The sequence below is a fragment of the Onychostoma macrolepis genome, chromosome 14, assembly GCF_012432095.1.
Source record: "Onychostoma macrolepis isolate SWU-2019 chromosome 14, ASM1243209v1, whole genome shotgun sequence".
NCBI classification, from domain to species: Eukaryota; Metazoa; Chordata; class Actinopteri; order Cypriniformes; family Cyprinidae; genus Onychostoma; species Onychostoma macrolepis.
In genome coordinates this window covers 19,997,844-20,013,138 of record NC_081168.1, presented here as the reverse complement: position 1 = coordinate 20,013,138, position 15,295 = coordinate 19,997,844, and the positions used below count along the sequence as shown (strand labels likewise).

The 15,295-nt window shown below is 35.8% G+C and overlaps 1 protein-coding gene across 1 annotated transcript in view; it reads right to left on the bottom strand.

Moving 5' to 3' along the window:
• Positions 1-3,251: 3,251 nt before the first annotated feature.
• The window catches only part of gfra3 (GDNF family receptor alpha 3), a 28,893-nt gene continuing 16,849 nt past the window's right edge, over positions 3,252-15,295 (bottom strand). The window contains exons 7-9 of the mRNA XM_058798886.1: positions 14,449-14,579; positions 3,797-9,380; positions 3,252-3,557 (exon numbers count right to left, since the gene is read on the bottom strand). Coding sequence (XP_058654869.1) covers positions 9,150-9,380; positions 14,449-14,579 — 362 coding nt within the window. The 3' untranslated portion in view covers positions 3,252-3,557; positions 3,797-9,149. The remainder of the gene's footprint in view (positions 3,558-3,796; positions 9,381-14,448; positions 14,580-15,295) is intronic.

Genomic DNA, 15,295 nt, shown 5'->3' with positions numbered 1-15,295 from the left:
GGAATCTCAGTACTGAATCATCCCAATGTTTACAAGAATAGTTCAGCCAAAGATGAAAACTCTGTCATCATTTACTCACCCTCAAGTTGTTCCAAACCCGTAAGACTTTCATTATTTCGTGGAAAATTTTTGAATGATGTAATGGTCGCCCTTTTGAGTCACAATGAAAATGAGGAAAATGGCAAAAGCTCCATAAAAAAAAAAAACGTGTGCATTGTTTCAGGTCTACTGAAGCCATACGATAACTTTGTGTGAGGAACAAACTGAAATTAAAGTCATTATTCACTAATAATCTCACCTCCGGTAAGCTATTAATGGCAATTAAGAACTGGATCAGTTCTTTTTTTGTGAACTGGATCAATCGATTCATTAAAAATCTGACTTAAAAGAATGATTCATTCACAAAAGTCTAATGACTTTCAGTGAACAATGACTGTTCCTCACACAAAGCTATCATATGACACCAAGAGATCTTATTTTGAACTAAAACTATTTTTAATTTAAATAAAATGTGTGTGTATATATACACACACAGTATAGATATTATATATAGATTACATAATAACCTAAATGGTAATATTATAATTAGTAATAGTAATAAATGATAATTATTATTGGGCATACCAAAAGTGAAAACTGTACATTACAATTACAATGAAAATGTATAAAACAAAATATAACAATAAAAAACAAAAACTGAAAAATATAACAATAAAAGCTCATTCAAAATATTAATAAAAACTCTAATAGTTCATACTGTAATACTAAAATAAAACTGATGACAGGCCTGAAAGGTTCTCATGCACTGCTTTTATTTTACTGTTATTAAAGACATTACACTGAAATTATTCTTCAGTATATTCTTTACAAAATCACCATGCATGTTCCACGGAAGAAAGTAAGTCAGACATGAGGTTGAGTAGTTAATGACAGTGTTTTCATTTGTGGATCTCTTTCAAGAAAAACAGAGAGAGAGAGTCTGACTGATGTAGTCGATTGCCTTATTAAATGATAAAACTATCAAGCCTGCCTTCTGGCCAGAGAAGGAGACGCCGCACAATTATAGAGCGAAACAGAGAGACGCAGAGGAGGGGTGCTGGATTTCTCGAGCCATCAGGCAGAGACAAATCCTTGCGAACACAAAACCCAAACATTCCCCAGTGTAAAAGTTGATGTCTCTTTGGAGAATTATGATCCAAAGTGTTCATCGGAGGGCAGTGGCTTTGGCAGGAGTGTGTTCACGTATGCTTCTGCTAACAAAGATGTATTCTGGGAGGGGAAAGTCAGAGATCGCAGACTGTGTGATTAAACTCAGTGGGACACAGAGAAATCTGATTAATAAATAAACGCTTTCTCACCGGCTTCCATATGCCGGAGAGACTCCACCAGCACCTCGGCTGCCTTTATCAGAGGTGATGATGCTCTGATTAACCCAGATGCAATTAGAACAATGACACGCCCCAGGGGAGGTCACCGACTGCACAAACTCACTTCAGAGCCAGTGTGAATCACTGATAATGTATGCAAAACATCAAACATTAAACACACACCCAGATCGCAATTAAAAAGGAAAGTTCACTCAAAATGAAAATTCTGTCATTTACTCAAACCCGAATGACTTTCTTTCTTCTCCATGAATACAAAAGAAGAAAAACACAATAAAAGTCAATGGGGTCCAATGTGGTTGTTGGACAATAATACACATAGACATATTTAAAACATCTTCTTTTGTGTTCCACTTGGCTTGATTGTTTAATTCAGTAATTAGCTTTATCTTAGATGTTTCTCCTAAAGCCCTAAAGGGATTTTTCTTATGTCTGATTGCCTTTGCAAGCAAAATCATTCATGAGTCAAATGTTGACATATACCATTAAAACGTTTTTTTATTTAAAAGATAAGTACTTAAATTCAGAAAGAATGCATTCAATTGATCAAAAGTGACTGTAAAGACATTTATAGTGTTACAAAATATTTCTATTTAAAAACCACTGCTGTTCTTTTGAACTTTCTATTCATCAAAGAATCATAAATCAAGGTTTCCACAAAAATAATAAGCAGCTCGACTGTTTTCAACATTGATCATCAATAATTTAATTATGTATCATCAATTATGTCAGAATTTACTACAAAACCATTGTTTTAAATTGTAATTATATTTCACAATAGTACTTTTTTACTGTATTTTTGAGCATAACAGACTTTTAAAAAGTATTTAAGTGAAAGCAAGAGGCTTTTAAAAGCATTAAATATTCTTATCAACAGTAGTCTAGAGCTATAAAATAAATAACTGAATTATTATAAATTATCTCATTATTTAAAATATAACACAAAACTGTTATTTTAATTATATTTCACAATATTACTGTTTTTACTGTATTTTTGAGCATAACAGACTTTTAAAAAAGTATTAAATTAGTAAAAGTAAGAGACTTTTAAAAACATTAAATATTCTTATCAACAGTAGTCTAGAGCTATAATTTGAATATAGCTCATTCGAAAAAAGTTTAATGAGAAATGCTTGTATTGAATCTTTTTTGACTGTAGACTCCATGTGGAGACACGTGTGAGGTTTTTCTCCAGCGAAACCCCTGAGAAGCAGCAAACTTATGCAAAAGTCTCAGTTTGAGCTCCATTTAATCTCATTTTTGCGCGTTCATGCTGACACACGCTGCGTCTTTCAGCTACCGCAGGCAGAGAAGATGACATCTAGACAAGCGGTTGATTTGTTTTCTTTCTTTTATTTGAGATGGTACATTATCATGGATCACAGAAACAGTGAATTCTCATTTTTACACCTGATAGGAAACAGGGCACATTAACAGAAGATGAGCAGAGGAAAGAACCGGCACAGTAAAACAGGTCCGAAAAGTGACCCAGAGGCCAGAGGTCGAGGAAGGGTTCAGGTGTGTTTGTGTGGAGGAGGTTTGTTAAAGGCAAGTTCAACATGGCACGGAGAGACATGCTCGAACCACAGCACACTCCACATCTCCACTCAACCAGTCACCAAATGGCAAGTATTTCAAGTATAATGACTATTTAATACTTAATCTTGTGTGCTATTTAAGTGTTTTCCCACTTCAGTTCCCTAATGTTTATGGAGCGTTGAGCATGACTGAGCATGTGCAGTAATGAGGGAGCTCTGATTGGCCGACTGCATGACTCTGGGTTATGATGGACACAATCATCATTCAGCGCCAACATTGAGGCAAATAATCAGGCCCAGACGGAATCAGCACACATTTCTGCACTGGATTGGAGGTAAATGCATGGTAAAAATGTGTGTGGTTGTGGTCAAGCTACACCAGTCACTTCTATTCAATCCTGATTCTTTGTTGATTAGTTGATTCAGCCGATGATGCATACAAAACTCATATTTGGTCAACTCTGACCTGCAAATTTGTATAGTGAAAAGATTTTTCACCAAAAACATTGTTTGCTTGTTTTGTATTTCTCATTTGTAAGTCACTTTGGAAAAAAAAATTAAAATAACTGTCTGGTACACCACAAAAAATGATTTTTTTTTTGAGTATTTTTAACTTGTTTTACAGTACAAATATCTAAACATTCTTAAATCACAATACATTTACTTAAAAAAGCAAAGTTAGTTAAGATATAGAGTCTTGTTTTCTGAGATATTTATCCAAATTAAGTGAGTTTATACTTTAAAATCAATGGGGTAAAAAAATTTACTTAATTCAAAGTTTTAAGCAAAAATCACTTAATTTTGATCATTTATTCAGAAAACTGCTCTTTATAATTTTGTATAATCTTGATTTAGGAATGTTTAGATATTTACCAAAACATAAGACAAAAATATACTTGTTTAGAAAATCCTTTTTTGCCTTGTAAATCAATACACATAAATGTAAATGTAACATTATTGACCTCATATCTCAATACAAAGAATACAAGTGGCATGTTAAATTAAATAAAGAGTGCTTTTATAAAATCGGACAACTGCATTGTGAAAAAATGACAAACGTTCAACAAATAGCTGAATTTGTTTCAATTATCCTTCCAAATTAAAAGCCTAAAGTGTGACTGCACCTTTAAATTTGGAGATGGAATAACACTCACCTCCAAATTAGTTGAAATTAATTATATTTAAATGTTGAATGCTGAATATGCAGAGACAACTATACGCCAGCAATCTGTAGATGGGCACAAAAAAAGCCCATTCAAATCATTTCTCTTTTTGTGAATCCTGGGCTGGACTATCAGTTTTACCGACCAATAGCAGAGTCTTCGGGCGACCTGTTTGAAAGCAATTTACGCAATCCGTGTGCAAACACGATTGCATTTTAATACACAAACAAGTTCCAATTCTCCAGAAATCAGCAGCCGCTGATTCCATGTGGGCCTGCAACGTTTAAGTAGGGTAGAGTGCTCATTGTTGATAGTTTCATTAAAATTAACTGCAAAACAAGACAAAATAAATCCGTCAAGCCATTATTAAAAGCGAAAATACAGCGCTGTGAAAAAAAGAAAAAAAAAACATAAGTGCACTCCATAAAAGAAGATTAAATACAGACTATTTTGGGCATCTTCATTAGAAAAACATTAGCAGTGGTGATTATTTTCATGCAATTGATGGTGCATTGTGGGGTGACAAACAGTGGCACACAGTCCAGTGGGCTCACAATGCAGAGCCAGAGGAGAGAGAGAGAGCGAATCAACATCAGTACAACTGAAATGAGTTTCAGTACGGGTGCCTGCAGCCGCCAAATAAATCAGTGTCCGCATACTATAATAATAAAGCTATGAGCCTACAGGGTAAACTCCTCTCTCTCCTCTCTCCTCTCTCTCTCTCTCTCCTGCAATCTTCCCGCTCCTCTCTTTCTCTCTCCATCACGCTTGCAGCTCTCTCGCCGGAGTGCTTTTTTCTCTAACCCATACTCTCGCTCTCTCTCCTCCACTTTCTCCATCCCTTTATCCCTTATTGTGTGTTTATCTCTTTTCCTGTCCCTTGCTCCCTGCAATCTAGCGCTCGGCGCAGAGGATTCGCCGTGGCAGGTTTCTCTTGTGTACACAGGCGCAGATGGGCGCAGAGGAAATGTTAGACTCATATTAAGCAAATCTGTGTATGGGCCAAGTCGTGGTTGTAATGCGGCACACGCAAGCAAACAGCGAAATTGTTATGGTTAATTTAGTGTGGGATCCGTCTCTCTAGCTCTGTTCCAGAACTGGGCATGTTTTGAACGCTGGTTCACGACATGGGTGGTCCCAGGTGGATTAGCTAGCTTAACCAGGCAAGATTATGCTGGTTAACCAGCTTTATTAGTGAAGTTGTGCTATAAGCATTACAACTTGACTTAGCCTACTGTTTTGAGTTTGATGTTAGCATGTTGCTAAGCTAACAGGATGATATGCCAATACACAAAAAATACAGTCTTTTAGTCTTGTTTTACAGTTAAAATATATAAAATCCTTGAAACAAGATTAAATTACTTGAGAAGCAACACAGCTTAATGTTTTCTGAGAACTGGAGTGTATTTTGTCTTACTGCACTGGCAGTAAGTATTTTAAGCATAAATGAGTTAATGAACAGACAAAATACTGTAATATTACATTCAAGCTATAATATCTTATGTGGTGTTTCTCAGGTAGTTTCTTTTAAGGATTTTACATATATGTGACTAAAAAGCAAGTCAAAAAATTATAATTGTGGGGGAAACAATTGCCAGGTTTTCCAGTTAAAATATCTCAGAATTCTTGAAACAAGATAACTTGAAAAACAGCATGACAGAAAATATTAAGACTATAAAGAATACAAGTTTATTTTTTATGTATTTTATGTGTTCTTTTCTTTTTTTGTCTTGTGCTCCAGTTAGTCTTTCCAAAAATACTTGAAACAAGATAACATTAATTGAGAGACAACACTGTAGAAGATATTAGTATATGATTTCCGATAATACAAGTGTATGTTGCACTAGCAGATTTTATTTTTTACACATAAATGATTTAAAACTCTTTAATACTCATTAAAAATACATTCGCTTAAGTTTTAATGTCTTTTGTAGTGTTGCCGGAAGGATTTTTAAAATTTTTACGGATAAGCAAGTTAAAAAAGACTAATTAAAAACTCATTAAGAAATCATTTTTGCAGTATATGCACAATAATTAGGTAAAATAGTCATTCTTTAATTAGATTGAACTATTTTATCAGTTTTTAACGGTATTTAATTAAACATATTTATAATCAACATTATTCGCCCACATCCTGGAAAAGTGTAGGCCTGCTTTAAAATTTGACCAAAACAAGGTATTATATCTTACTGCATTTCAGTAGCCTTCAAATGCTAAGTAGGAATCTTGCTAGGTCTCAGAACACAGCTAACACTGCTCTTCTGTCTATGCCTCCCAAAACTTTTCTGCAATGTGCATTTATTTAACGCATGGCTTATTTGTTTATTTTTTTGAAATATTGTAATGTGAATCACTGACACCCATGCCTTTGCTCTCCTCCTCCGATGTCACTCATTCTCTGACTCCCTCTGTTATGGCTGGGCGGACGACACTGGCCCCCGATAACAATTAAAAAATAACAACAGCCATCATAAAGGCTGCCCGCTATTTCGACAGGCGCATCAATCCAGAGGCGCTCTCGTTTCTTCTCTTAATTAACCCTACTGATTGAGCGGGCGCGCTGCGTGGCTCGCTGACCTTGCCACGGAGGAGAAAACGTTGAGGAGCACGACGTCTGTTCAATCAGAGCGCACCCCTCTATGTTCCTCCGCATAATAGATCAGTTCAGAATCTGATTGTTAAGTCATGTCGGTGTAATCGAAGGTGCTTCTTGAGAATGCTAGATGAGATATGAGCACTTTAGCTAAGCTTTAATTTCTTCCAGAGAAGATGAGGAGGAGGAGGAGGAGGAGGAGGAGGAGGAGGAGGAGGGAGGTGAATGTGTTTAGTAGCCCTCATGCTCTAAAAACCCAACTAGACGGAGGCTGCGTCTGAACTGAATCGTTTTTTTACTTATCGGTAAAAATATTTGAATATCCTTAAAACAAGATTCATTTACTTACATTAGCACTACATTAGATATTAAAAGCAATGTATTTTTAATGTGAGTATTAAAGAGTTTCAACTCATTTATTCTTAAAACTAAAAAATCTACTAGTTCAGTAAGACAAAATACATTTGTGCTTTTTTTAAAAACAGGTCCTAATGTCTTATGCTGTGTCGTTTTATCTTGTTTCAAGGATTTTTTGAAAGAAGAATTTTCTTAAGTTTTTAATTAGTCTTTTTAACTTGTTTGTCAGTGAAAAATCCTGCTTTTGAACTATCTATTCATCAAAGACTCTTGAAAAAAAAGGGTAACGCTTTACTTAAGGCCTTTATTTGTAACGCATTATAAAAGGTTATTAAAGGGTATAAGGGTATATAAAGGGTAAAATGCATAGTGTTACAATGAATTGATAAGTGTTATAATGTATAACTGTGGTTACAATTATTCATTGTAAGTTGCATTACAAGGCATAATTAATGCATTAAAACTACTTTTATAATGCATTATACATAAAGGCTTTAAGTAAAGTGTTACCAAATATCATATCACAGTAAACTTTTAAAGTTTATATATATCTATATGAATAGTTGTTTTTAATTGTTTCCAGCCAAAATTCTTAGCAACTGAAAAGTTAAAGAAATAACATTATTAGTGCTGTCAAGTGATTAATCGTGATTAATCGTTTGACAACACTAGACATTATGTCAAATAATTTCTGATTATCTAGATAATATTGTGATGATGTGTCATGTTTTTGAACAGGCATTACAGTGGGCTGCCACTTGCGGTCCAAGGGGAATAGGATTCTGCGAGGCACCGAATCTTGTAATTTTACTACATACCTACTGAACATACTCCATCAACGGTCGAGAAGTAAGTTCTCGATCGAATCCAGTACGACTGCACCCATGTTCTCTCTCTCACTTCCACGGATGGACATGCACGAGAGCGAGGAAAAGAAACGAGATTGAGAAAAAAGCATCGGTGTCAGCAAAAGATTTATAAGAAACAGAAAAAGCATGTGATTCTAGACTGTATGTTTTTTCTCTTCGCTGGAGGGTTTGAGTCTCTCCCCGTCTCCGTCTGTTCCTTCCCTTGATCTCTTTTTTCTATTTCGTTCCCATCACGAGTAATTCGTCCCCGTGAACACACAACAAGATAAACAGTTTGTGTTGTAAGCCATTATCTCTGTGAAAGTAAAACAACAGGCACAGGGAGAGGTACCAGGCGACAGGCGGTTGGAAAATGACTTCCTGTTTCTTCCCCTCGGGTTCTAAACCCAGACCGGACTCCAACACCTGCTGTGCCACGATATATTTATTTATTTAGTGTGTTTATTTCTTTATTTTCGGCTTTATTACTCATGTTTTTTTCTGTTCGCGGACGTGTTTTCTTATTTATGCCCCTGGTTAGAGTGCACAGTCTGTGCTGAGTCAAAAAATGAAAGCACATCGCAGATAGAGCAATAAATGAAAACCGCTTGCATCTGCGCGATCGGCTCCGCAGCAGGGCAGAGGCGTGTGTGTGTGATTAGGTGTGCGGCCTGATTCCAGAGACACGGAGGCGTGTGAAACGGGAAGATTCGGAAATCGTGCTCGACAGGTTTTTTGCTCTCGTGTCAAGCGAATCACGTACTTACAAACACATACATTTTGTCTCATTTCATATACGACGACATGATCAGCGACAATAAACACAGCGGGTTTTCCGAACCCAAGGAAAGCCAACGCTTTCCTGGTTTAACTCGCTTTTCTGAAGCACACTGACATTATACAATAGATACATGGCAAGACCAAATCATTCGTTCACCGTCGGCTTCTGTCAGTCCGAGGAGTCGTGAATCTTCTGTGTGATTCAAATGATTCAGGCAGGGAATCCCATTCAGAAAGCGGTTCCCTAATGAACAAGCAGCTATATCTATAGCAGACCCTCTTCCCGAGAAGGAGAAAAAGAATGAATGAAAGAAGGAAAGAGGGATAGAACAGTTGTCCGCTCGTTTCGCACTTCGATCTGTCGTTCTTGTCGGTCCCTCGATGGTAGAGTCTGGATGTGAGCGAGTACTTCAGGAGGAAGTGTGTTTGTGTGTTGTGTAAGAGTGTGTGTGTAGGTGTGTGTGTGTGTGTGTGAGTGAGGGTTTCTACCCCCAGCGGAGGGCAATCAGCAGCAGGGCCGCGAGTAGGAAATGAGGGATGGAGAAGGTGGAGGCCGAGCTGTGGACTCTTCCAGCCTCAGAGCCCAGATTAGTGACTGTCGCCTTGTCTGAGAACGGAGGGATGATGTTGAACCCTCCTCCTCCTCCGGTTTGGTCTTCTTCCTCCTCCTCCTCCTCCTCCTCTTCTTCCTCCTCATCTTCTTCACTTTCGATCACCTTTTGGAAACAGAGAAATGTTTCTTTAATGGGGGTTATGCACAACAAGCTACTGTAAAACAGGTGGCGTTGCTTCTGGTTCAGGTCTTTTGTATGTGCTTTGTTAAATATGGAGCTGTTTTACTCAAGATGCCTTCAAAGGAGATACCATTCTTAACCAGTGTCCAGACTGATGTCCAGATTGCTTCTCACTAACATTTTGATATTAAAATTGAATAAAATCGCAAAAATAATAATAATAAAAACATTCTAGTCCATATATGATCATGCAGTGAGACCTGATTTTTGGTTTGGTCAGAAGATGTAGCCTATTGTTTAAATTGTTGTTACACTGGCTCAGCCAATGGAGTGCAACAGTGACTTGCAGGATTAACTAAAAATAAATTATTAACTAAAACTAAAACCATGAAAACAAAAAATTATTTTTGTCACTTGAAATAAAATAAAAATGTAAAAAAATAAATAAATAAAAAAGCAAAAAAAAAAAAACATTTTAATTGCAACTAGTTGCTAAGACAACATTTCTCATTTTAATTTAGTTTAGATTGATGGCTTTAGTTTAACTAAATCTAAAACTGAAATAAAAATTTATAAAAACTATATGTAGAAAATACTATAACTGAGAAAAACACAACAAAATAAATTAAACTAACTCAAATTAAAATGGAAAATGGAAAAATAAAACTAATTCAAAATACTAATAAATGTTAGTATTAGTTGCAATAGTAGCAGTAGTAGTAGTATTTATTAATAAATACTCTCATGGGGATTAAAAAAATCATAATTTAAGAAGTTATAAAATATTAACCAAACCAACCAGCTAAGGGGTGAATCACGACATTACAAACTTTGATTTGAAGCAAAAAAAAAAGGTTTTAAAAATTGGACAAAAAGACAAAGGTTCAAGACTGTGTACTTAAAAGCTGCAATGAGAGAAAGAACTACAATCCCATAAAGCATTGCACATATATATATATATATATATATATATACTGTATATACTGTATATATGCACAATTATTTCTTTTCTCTGATTGGTGGAGATTTGTTTGCAGAATCATGGGAAATGTAGTTTTTCACGAGTTTAAATTCTAAGTTGAAATAGTGTGGCTGATGTACTCAACAAAAACATACCATCAATTAACATCCTCATAGCTCACAGTACAATTGTTGTCCTCTATGGCGTGAGTTTGGGGGTGAAGTTATTTGTAGTTCAACCAATGGCAGATATACAGAAAAATAATATATCTAAGGGATAATCAATGGCTAGCTGTGCATTAAACGATTTGAATGCACGACGTGGAGGCGAAGAACCTCCACGTCGTGCCTCCGCGAAGTGCATTCAAACCGTTTAACGCACAGCTAGCCGTTGATTATCCCGTTTATGCCATGGTCATTTGCCAGCATTCACATATTAAAGATGTTAATAATATTCGTGCTGCAATATTTGACCGGAACGATAAAAATTACGGTTATTTTTGTCTGTATTACTATTCAATTGTAACTATATGTTACTATGGTTACCAATGTTTATAGGAAGTGCATTAATATAGAACGTGATTAAACTGACCTGGAACTACCTGTGCAGTTCAACGAATTTAATCAACACCTGCCAGCCAATCAGAATCGAGTATTCAGACAGACCATGGCATAAAATGTAATATAAAAATTACATAATTTAATATATATATATTAAACTTTGTTACATGGGGTTTATGAGAAACATCAGAGACAAAATTAGTTGAATGGTGATATGAGAAATTAATCATATGAGAAATAACTGAAACACCTGAGAATTACAGTTTTAGTAAAGTAGGAGCAATACGATGGTGAGTGTTTGTCAGGGAGAGGGACGGAGAGATTGTGAGGGAGAGGGATTAGGAACGAACGATAAAAGAAGGAGAAAGAGAAAAAGAGAGTTAGCCAGAGAGACAGACAGATGGGTACGAATACATTAATATTAATGAAGTTTGACTGGTGCACCGCTGCTTGCAAACACCTTTAGCTAATCCGTTCAGAGAGAGAGAGAGAGAGACAGGCCAAGAAAGTGAGAAGCACATCAAGAGAGACAGATCAGGAAAGACAGGGACATTTGGAGAGGAGAGATTTGCTGGAGAACACAAGTGAGAGAGAGAGTCTAGGAAAGAAATAAATGACAGCAGAAACTGAATTGAATCCTTTTTGTCTGCAGGCCCAGATTATCTCTAAGCTGAATGCTGCGGTCTGTGTGTTCTGAGAACAGAGGATGTGAACGCGGTCCAAAGCGAGGACACGCGAACACAAAGACACACAGATCAGAGCAGCATTTCTTGATAAAGTCTGTACGCCTATGGACGCCAAGGGATTATTTGCTTCTCTTTTATGTGGGCAGCAAATATACAACCCATTTTACAATACATAGTCAAGTAAGTGTTGCTATCACGAACGGTGTCATTCCCTGAAGCACTAAAAGCTGATCGGCTATCAAGAAATTACTTTAGCTGGATATTACGCTACGGCTAATGCTAATAACATGGCCAGGGGGTCAGGGTTTAGCCGGTTAGTTTTAGTATTACACCATTATGCTGTCAAAAAGCATTGACATCCATTCAAAAGTAGCTAACAAAATCATTTTTGCCACAAATCTGCAAAACAGTAGATGTTTCAACAGTAACTAATTTTGTTGGATGGTGTCACTCCCTGTTGCTCTAGTAGCCTATTTGTCTATCAAGAAATGGCTCTTGCACAGATTATTATACTAATGCTAATACCTTGTCTATGGGGGTCAGGGTTTAGCCGGTTAGCTTTAGTATTACACCATCATGCTGTCAAAAAGCAAGTTTCTCTATTGACATCCATTCAAATGTAGCCAACAACATGCTTTTTGTAAGAAATATCAATGATTTATTTGGATAGTGTCACTCCCTCAAGCTTTAGCAGCTTATCAAGAAATGACTTTGGCACCAATATTATGCAAATGCTAATAGCTTGTCAGTGGGGTCAAGGTTGGCTAATGTTAACAGTTAGCCTCTTCAGGCTAATTATTTATTTAATTGAACTCAAGTTAAATCACTCTATGTATTTAAATATTAAATTGCACTATATATATATATATATATATATACATATATATATATATATATATATATATATATATATATATATATATATATATATATATATATATATATATATATATATTTATTTTTATTTATTTTTTTTGGTTGGTGGGTTAGTTGGGATCAGAGCTGGGTAGTAACTGATTACATGGATTATGTATTACGTAATCATATTCCAAAAATTAAGTACTTGTAATTAGATTAAATTACAATTTAAAATACTGGTAATCATACTACAGATACTTTTTTATGGATTACATGATTACTTTACCCAGTATTATTTTGGACAGCATGTGTCTTTCAAACACATTAAAATGCACAAATTCACCAACATTTTTGTCATCTGATCCTCTTTCACCTAATTTATTTTTATTTGAATTATCCCTGAGATATTAAAAATATTGGTAACACTTTAGAATAGGGAACACTTATTCACTATTAACCACGACATTTCCCTAAATAAATTCCTAATTTGCTGCTTATTAATAGTTAGTAAGGTAGTTGTTAAATTTAGGTATTGGGTAGGATTAGGGATGTAAAATAAGGTCATGTCGAATAAGGCATTAATATGTGCTTAATTACTACTAATAAATGGCTAATATTCTAGTAATATGCATGCTAATAAGCAACTAGTTAAGAGACCCTAAAATAAAGTGTTACCAAAATATTTTAATAATGAAGCATTACATTTGCCTGTTCATGGTCCTCTGACATTGGTTACGGTCACATGACATGCAGGTTAACAAATAAACTACAATTTTTGTCATGTAATTCGGAATCAGTAAAGGATTACAATTTGTAAGTAATCTACCCAGCTCTGCTTGGGATGGTCACTGGCTATCACTAAATGTCTTTGCGAATACTATCCTAATGCTAATAACTTTTCACTGATAACTGTTTCGAGAAATTGTGGCTCAAGCTGTGCAAAGTATATGGTCACTTTCAGATACAGCATAAAACCAAGGCAACCACAAGACTGAGGAAAATTAAAGATCTGATTCAGTGACGCTGCCTACTAAGTCTCATTGAGTCATTTAAAGTTTGGCAGCCGGCCATAATGAAAGAAAAATAAAGCTGACACCCTCATTCCAAAGCACAATATAATCTGACTAAAGGGAAGAGCAAATCGATATAGATTTAATTCCTTACCATGATTGTGTTCTTGAGGGCCTGTGGGTTGTGTGATTATTTCTGATTGAATTGAAGGTGGCAGTTCAGGCAGTTTGATTCCGACCCCACACTGATCCCTTTAGGTGCATGTGGCATTTGTTTACCATCTTTGTGTATAGACGAAAACCAAGTGAACATATCCGTGAAATTAACATTTTAAAGTAAGATCGGGCATTTTAACAAGGTCATGCGCGTAGAGGTCAGAGGTCGGACCTTTAATTCAAAGCATCATGACCTATTGATTAGGTCTAAGAAATGGGTCTCTTTTAAGGATGCTAAAGAGACAGAATAACAAAAACTCGCATTCATTACTCTTGTTCCAAAATATTTGCACCACAGTTGAATCAATACAGTAAATTAACAGGGAATGTTTAGAAGCATCCCACGACATACACAGGAAACCAAATTAAATGCAGAAGGTGGGTTTTCTGAACAAGCGTTTTTGTGCTTACTGTAGCGGCTGCAGAGCGATGGTGTGTGACTGTGTGTTTCTGCAGTGACACGATCAGCCGTGCATAAACGTCTCAGTTCGCTTCTCGGATCCATCAGTATGCTCAAAGCGCAAGGACTGCGGGTTTGCTGGACCCTTCGTTTTTGCAAATCTCATGTATCAAAGGCCAGAATTAACCACAAAGCTATGACAAGAATAAGAATCAGGTTTATCCTGATTATACAGAACTCGTACACGTGGGCGGAGCTTTATAAATGGTCCTTCTGTGTAAATTATGTTGAGTTAGCATTGCAGCTGGAGGAGTTTGATTGTGTGGTGGTTGTTTTAAGAAAATGTGTTCACTACTTACTGCATTGGGTTCAGGCAGCGTGTTGATGTTAAGCTCATCGCGCTGGACCTGAGGGGAGGGGCGAGGAGGAGGAAGGGGCGTGCCTTCTACTGGACGAGGGGTGGAGCTTCCCATGTTATCAATGGCATTACCTGTTAGGTAAAGAGACCAAGTTTTAGGTTTCATTTACTTGAATAGTCCAGTTTGCAAAATAAGAAAGGATAAAGTATAAAACATTTTAAAACCAATTATAAATCTCATGAAATGTAAAATATTCGAGTTTTGTGGGTTTTAGTTCATGTCTGTTATGCTTATCTACTGTGAAAAGTTGACAAAATATACTTAAAGTCTATACCCACATTTAACATTTACAGTCATCTGATAAAATGGATAAAATATTGATATCATCTTCTGTGCAGGGGTGTATATAAACGCATAGCTCAGATCATTTTTTTGAGTTTGATGAGAAATGCTTCAGTTCATATTGAAATAGATATCATAGTTTAAGCATAGTGTTGACATCTATTCTGATATTTTAGAGCAGACACACACTGTTGTTTAAAAGTGTGGGGTCAGTTTTTTAACAACAGAGTAAAACAGTAATACTGTGAAATATTATTACAATTTAAAATAACTATTTTATATTTGAGTATATTTTAAAATGTAATTTATTCCTTTGATGCAAAGCTGAATTTTCATTACTCCAGTCTTCAGAGATCATTTTAACATGCTGATTTACTGCTCAAGAAACATTTCTTGTTACTATCAATGTTAAAACAGTTGCTGCTTAATGTTTTTGTGGAAGCTGTTTGAAATATTTGCTGTCACTTTTGATCAATTTAATGCATCCTTGCTTGAAATTAATGCT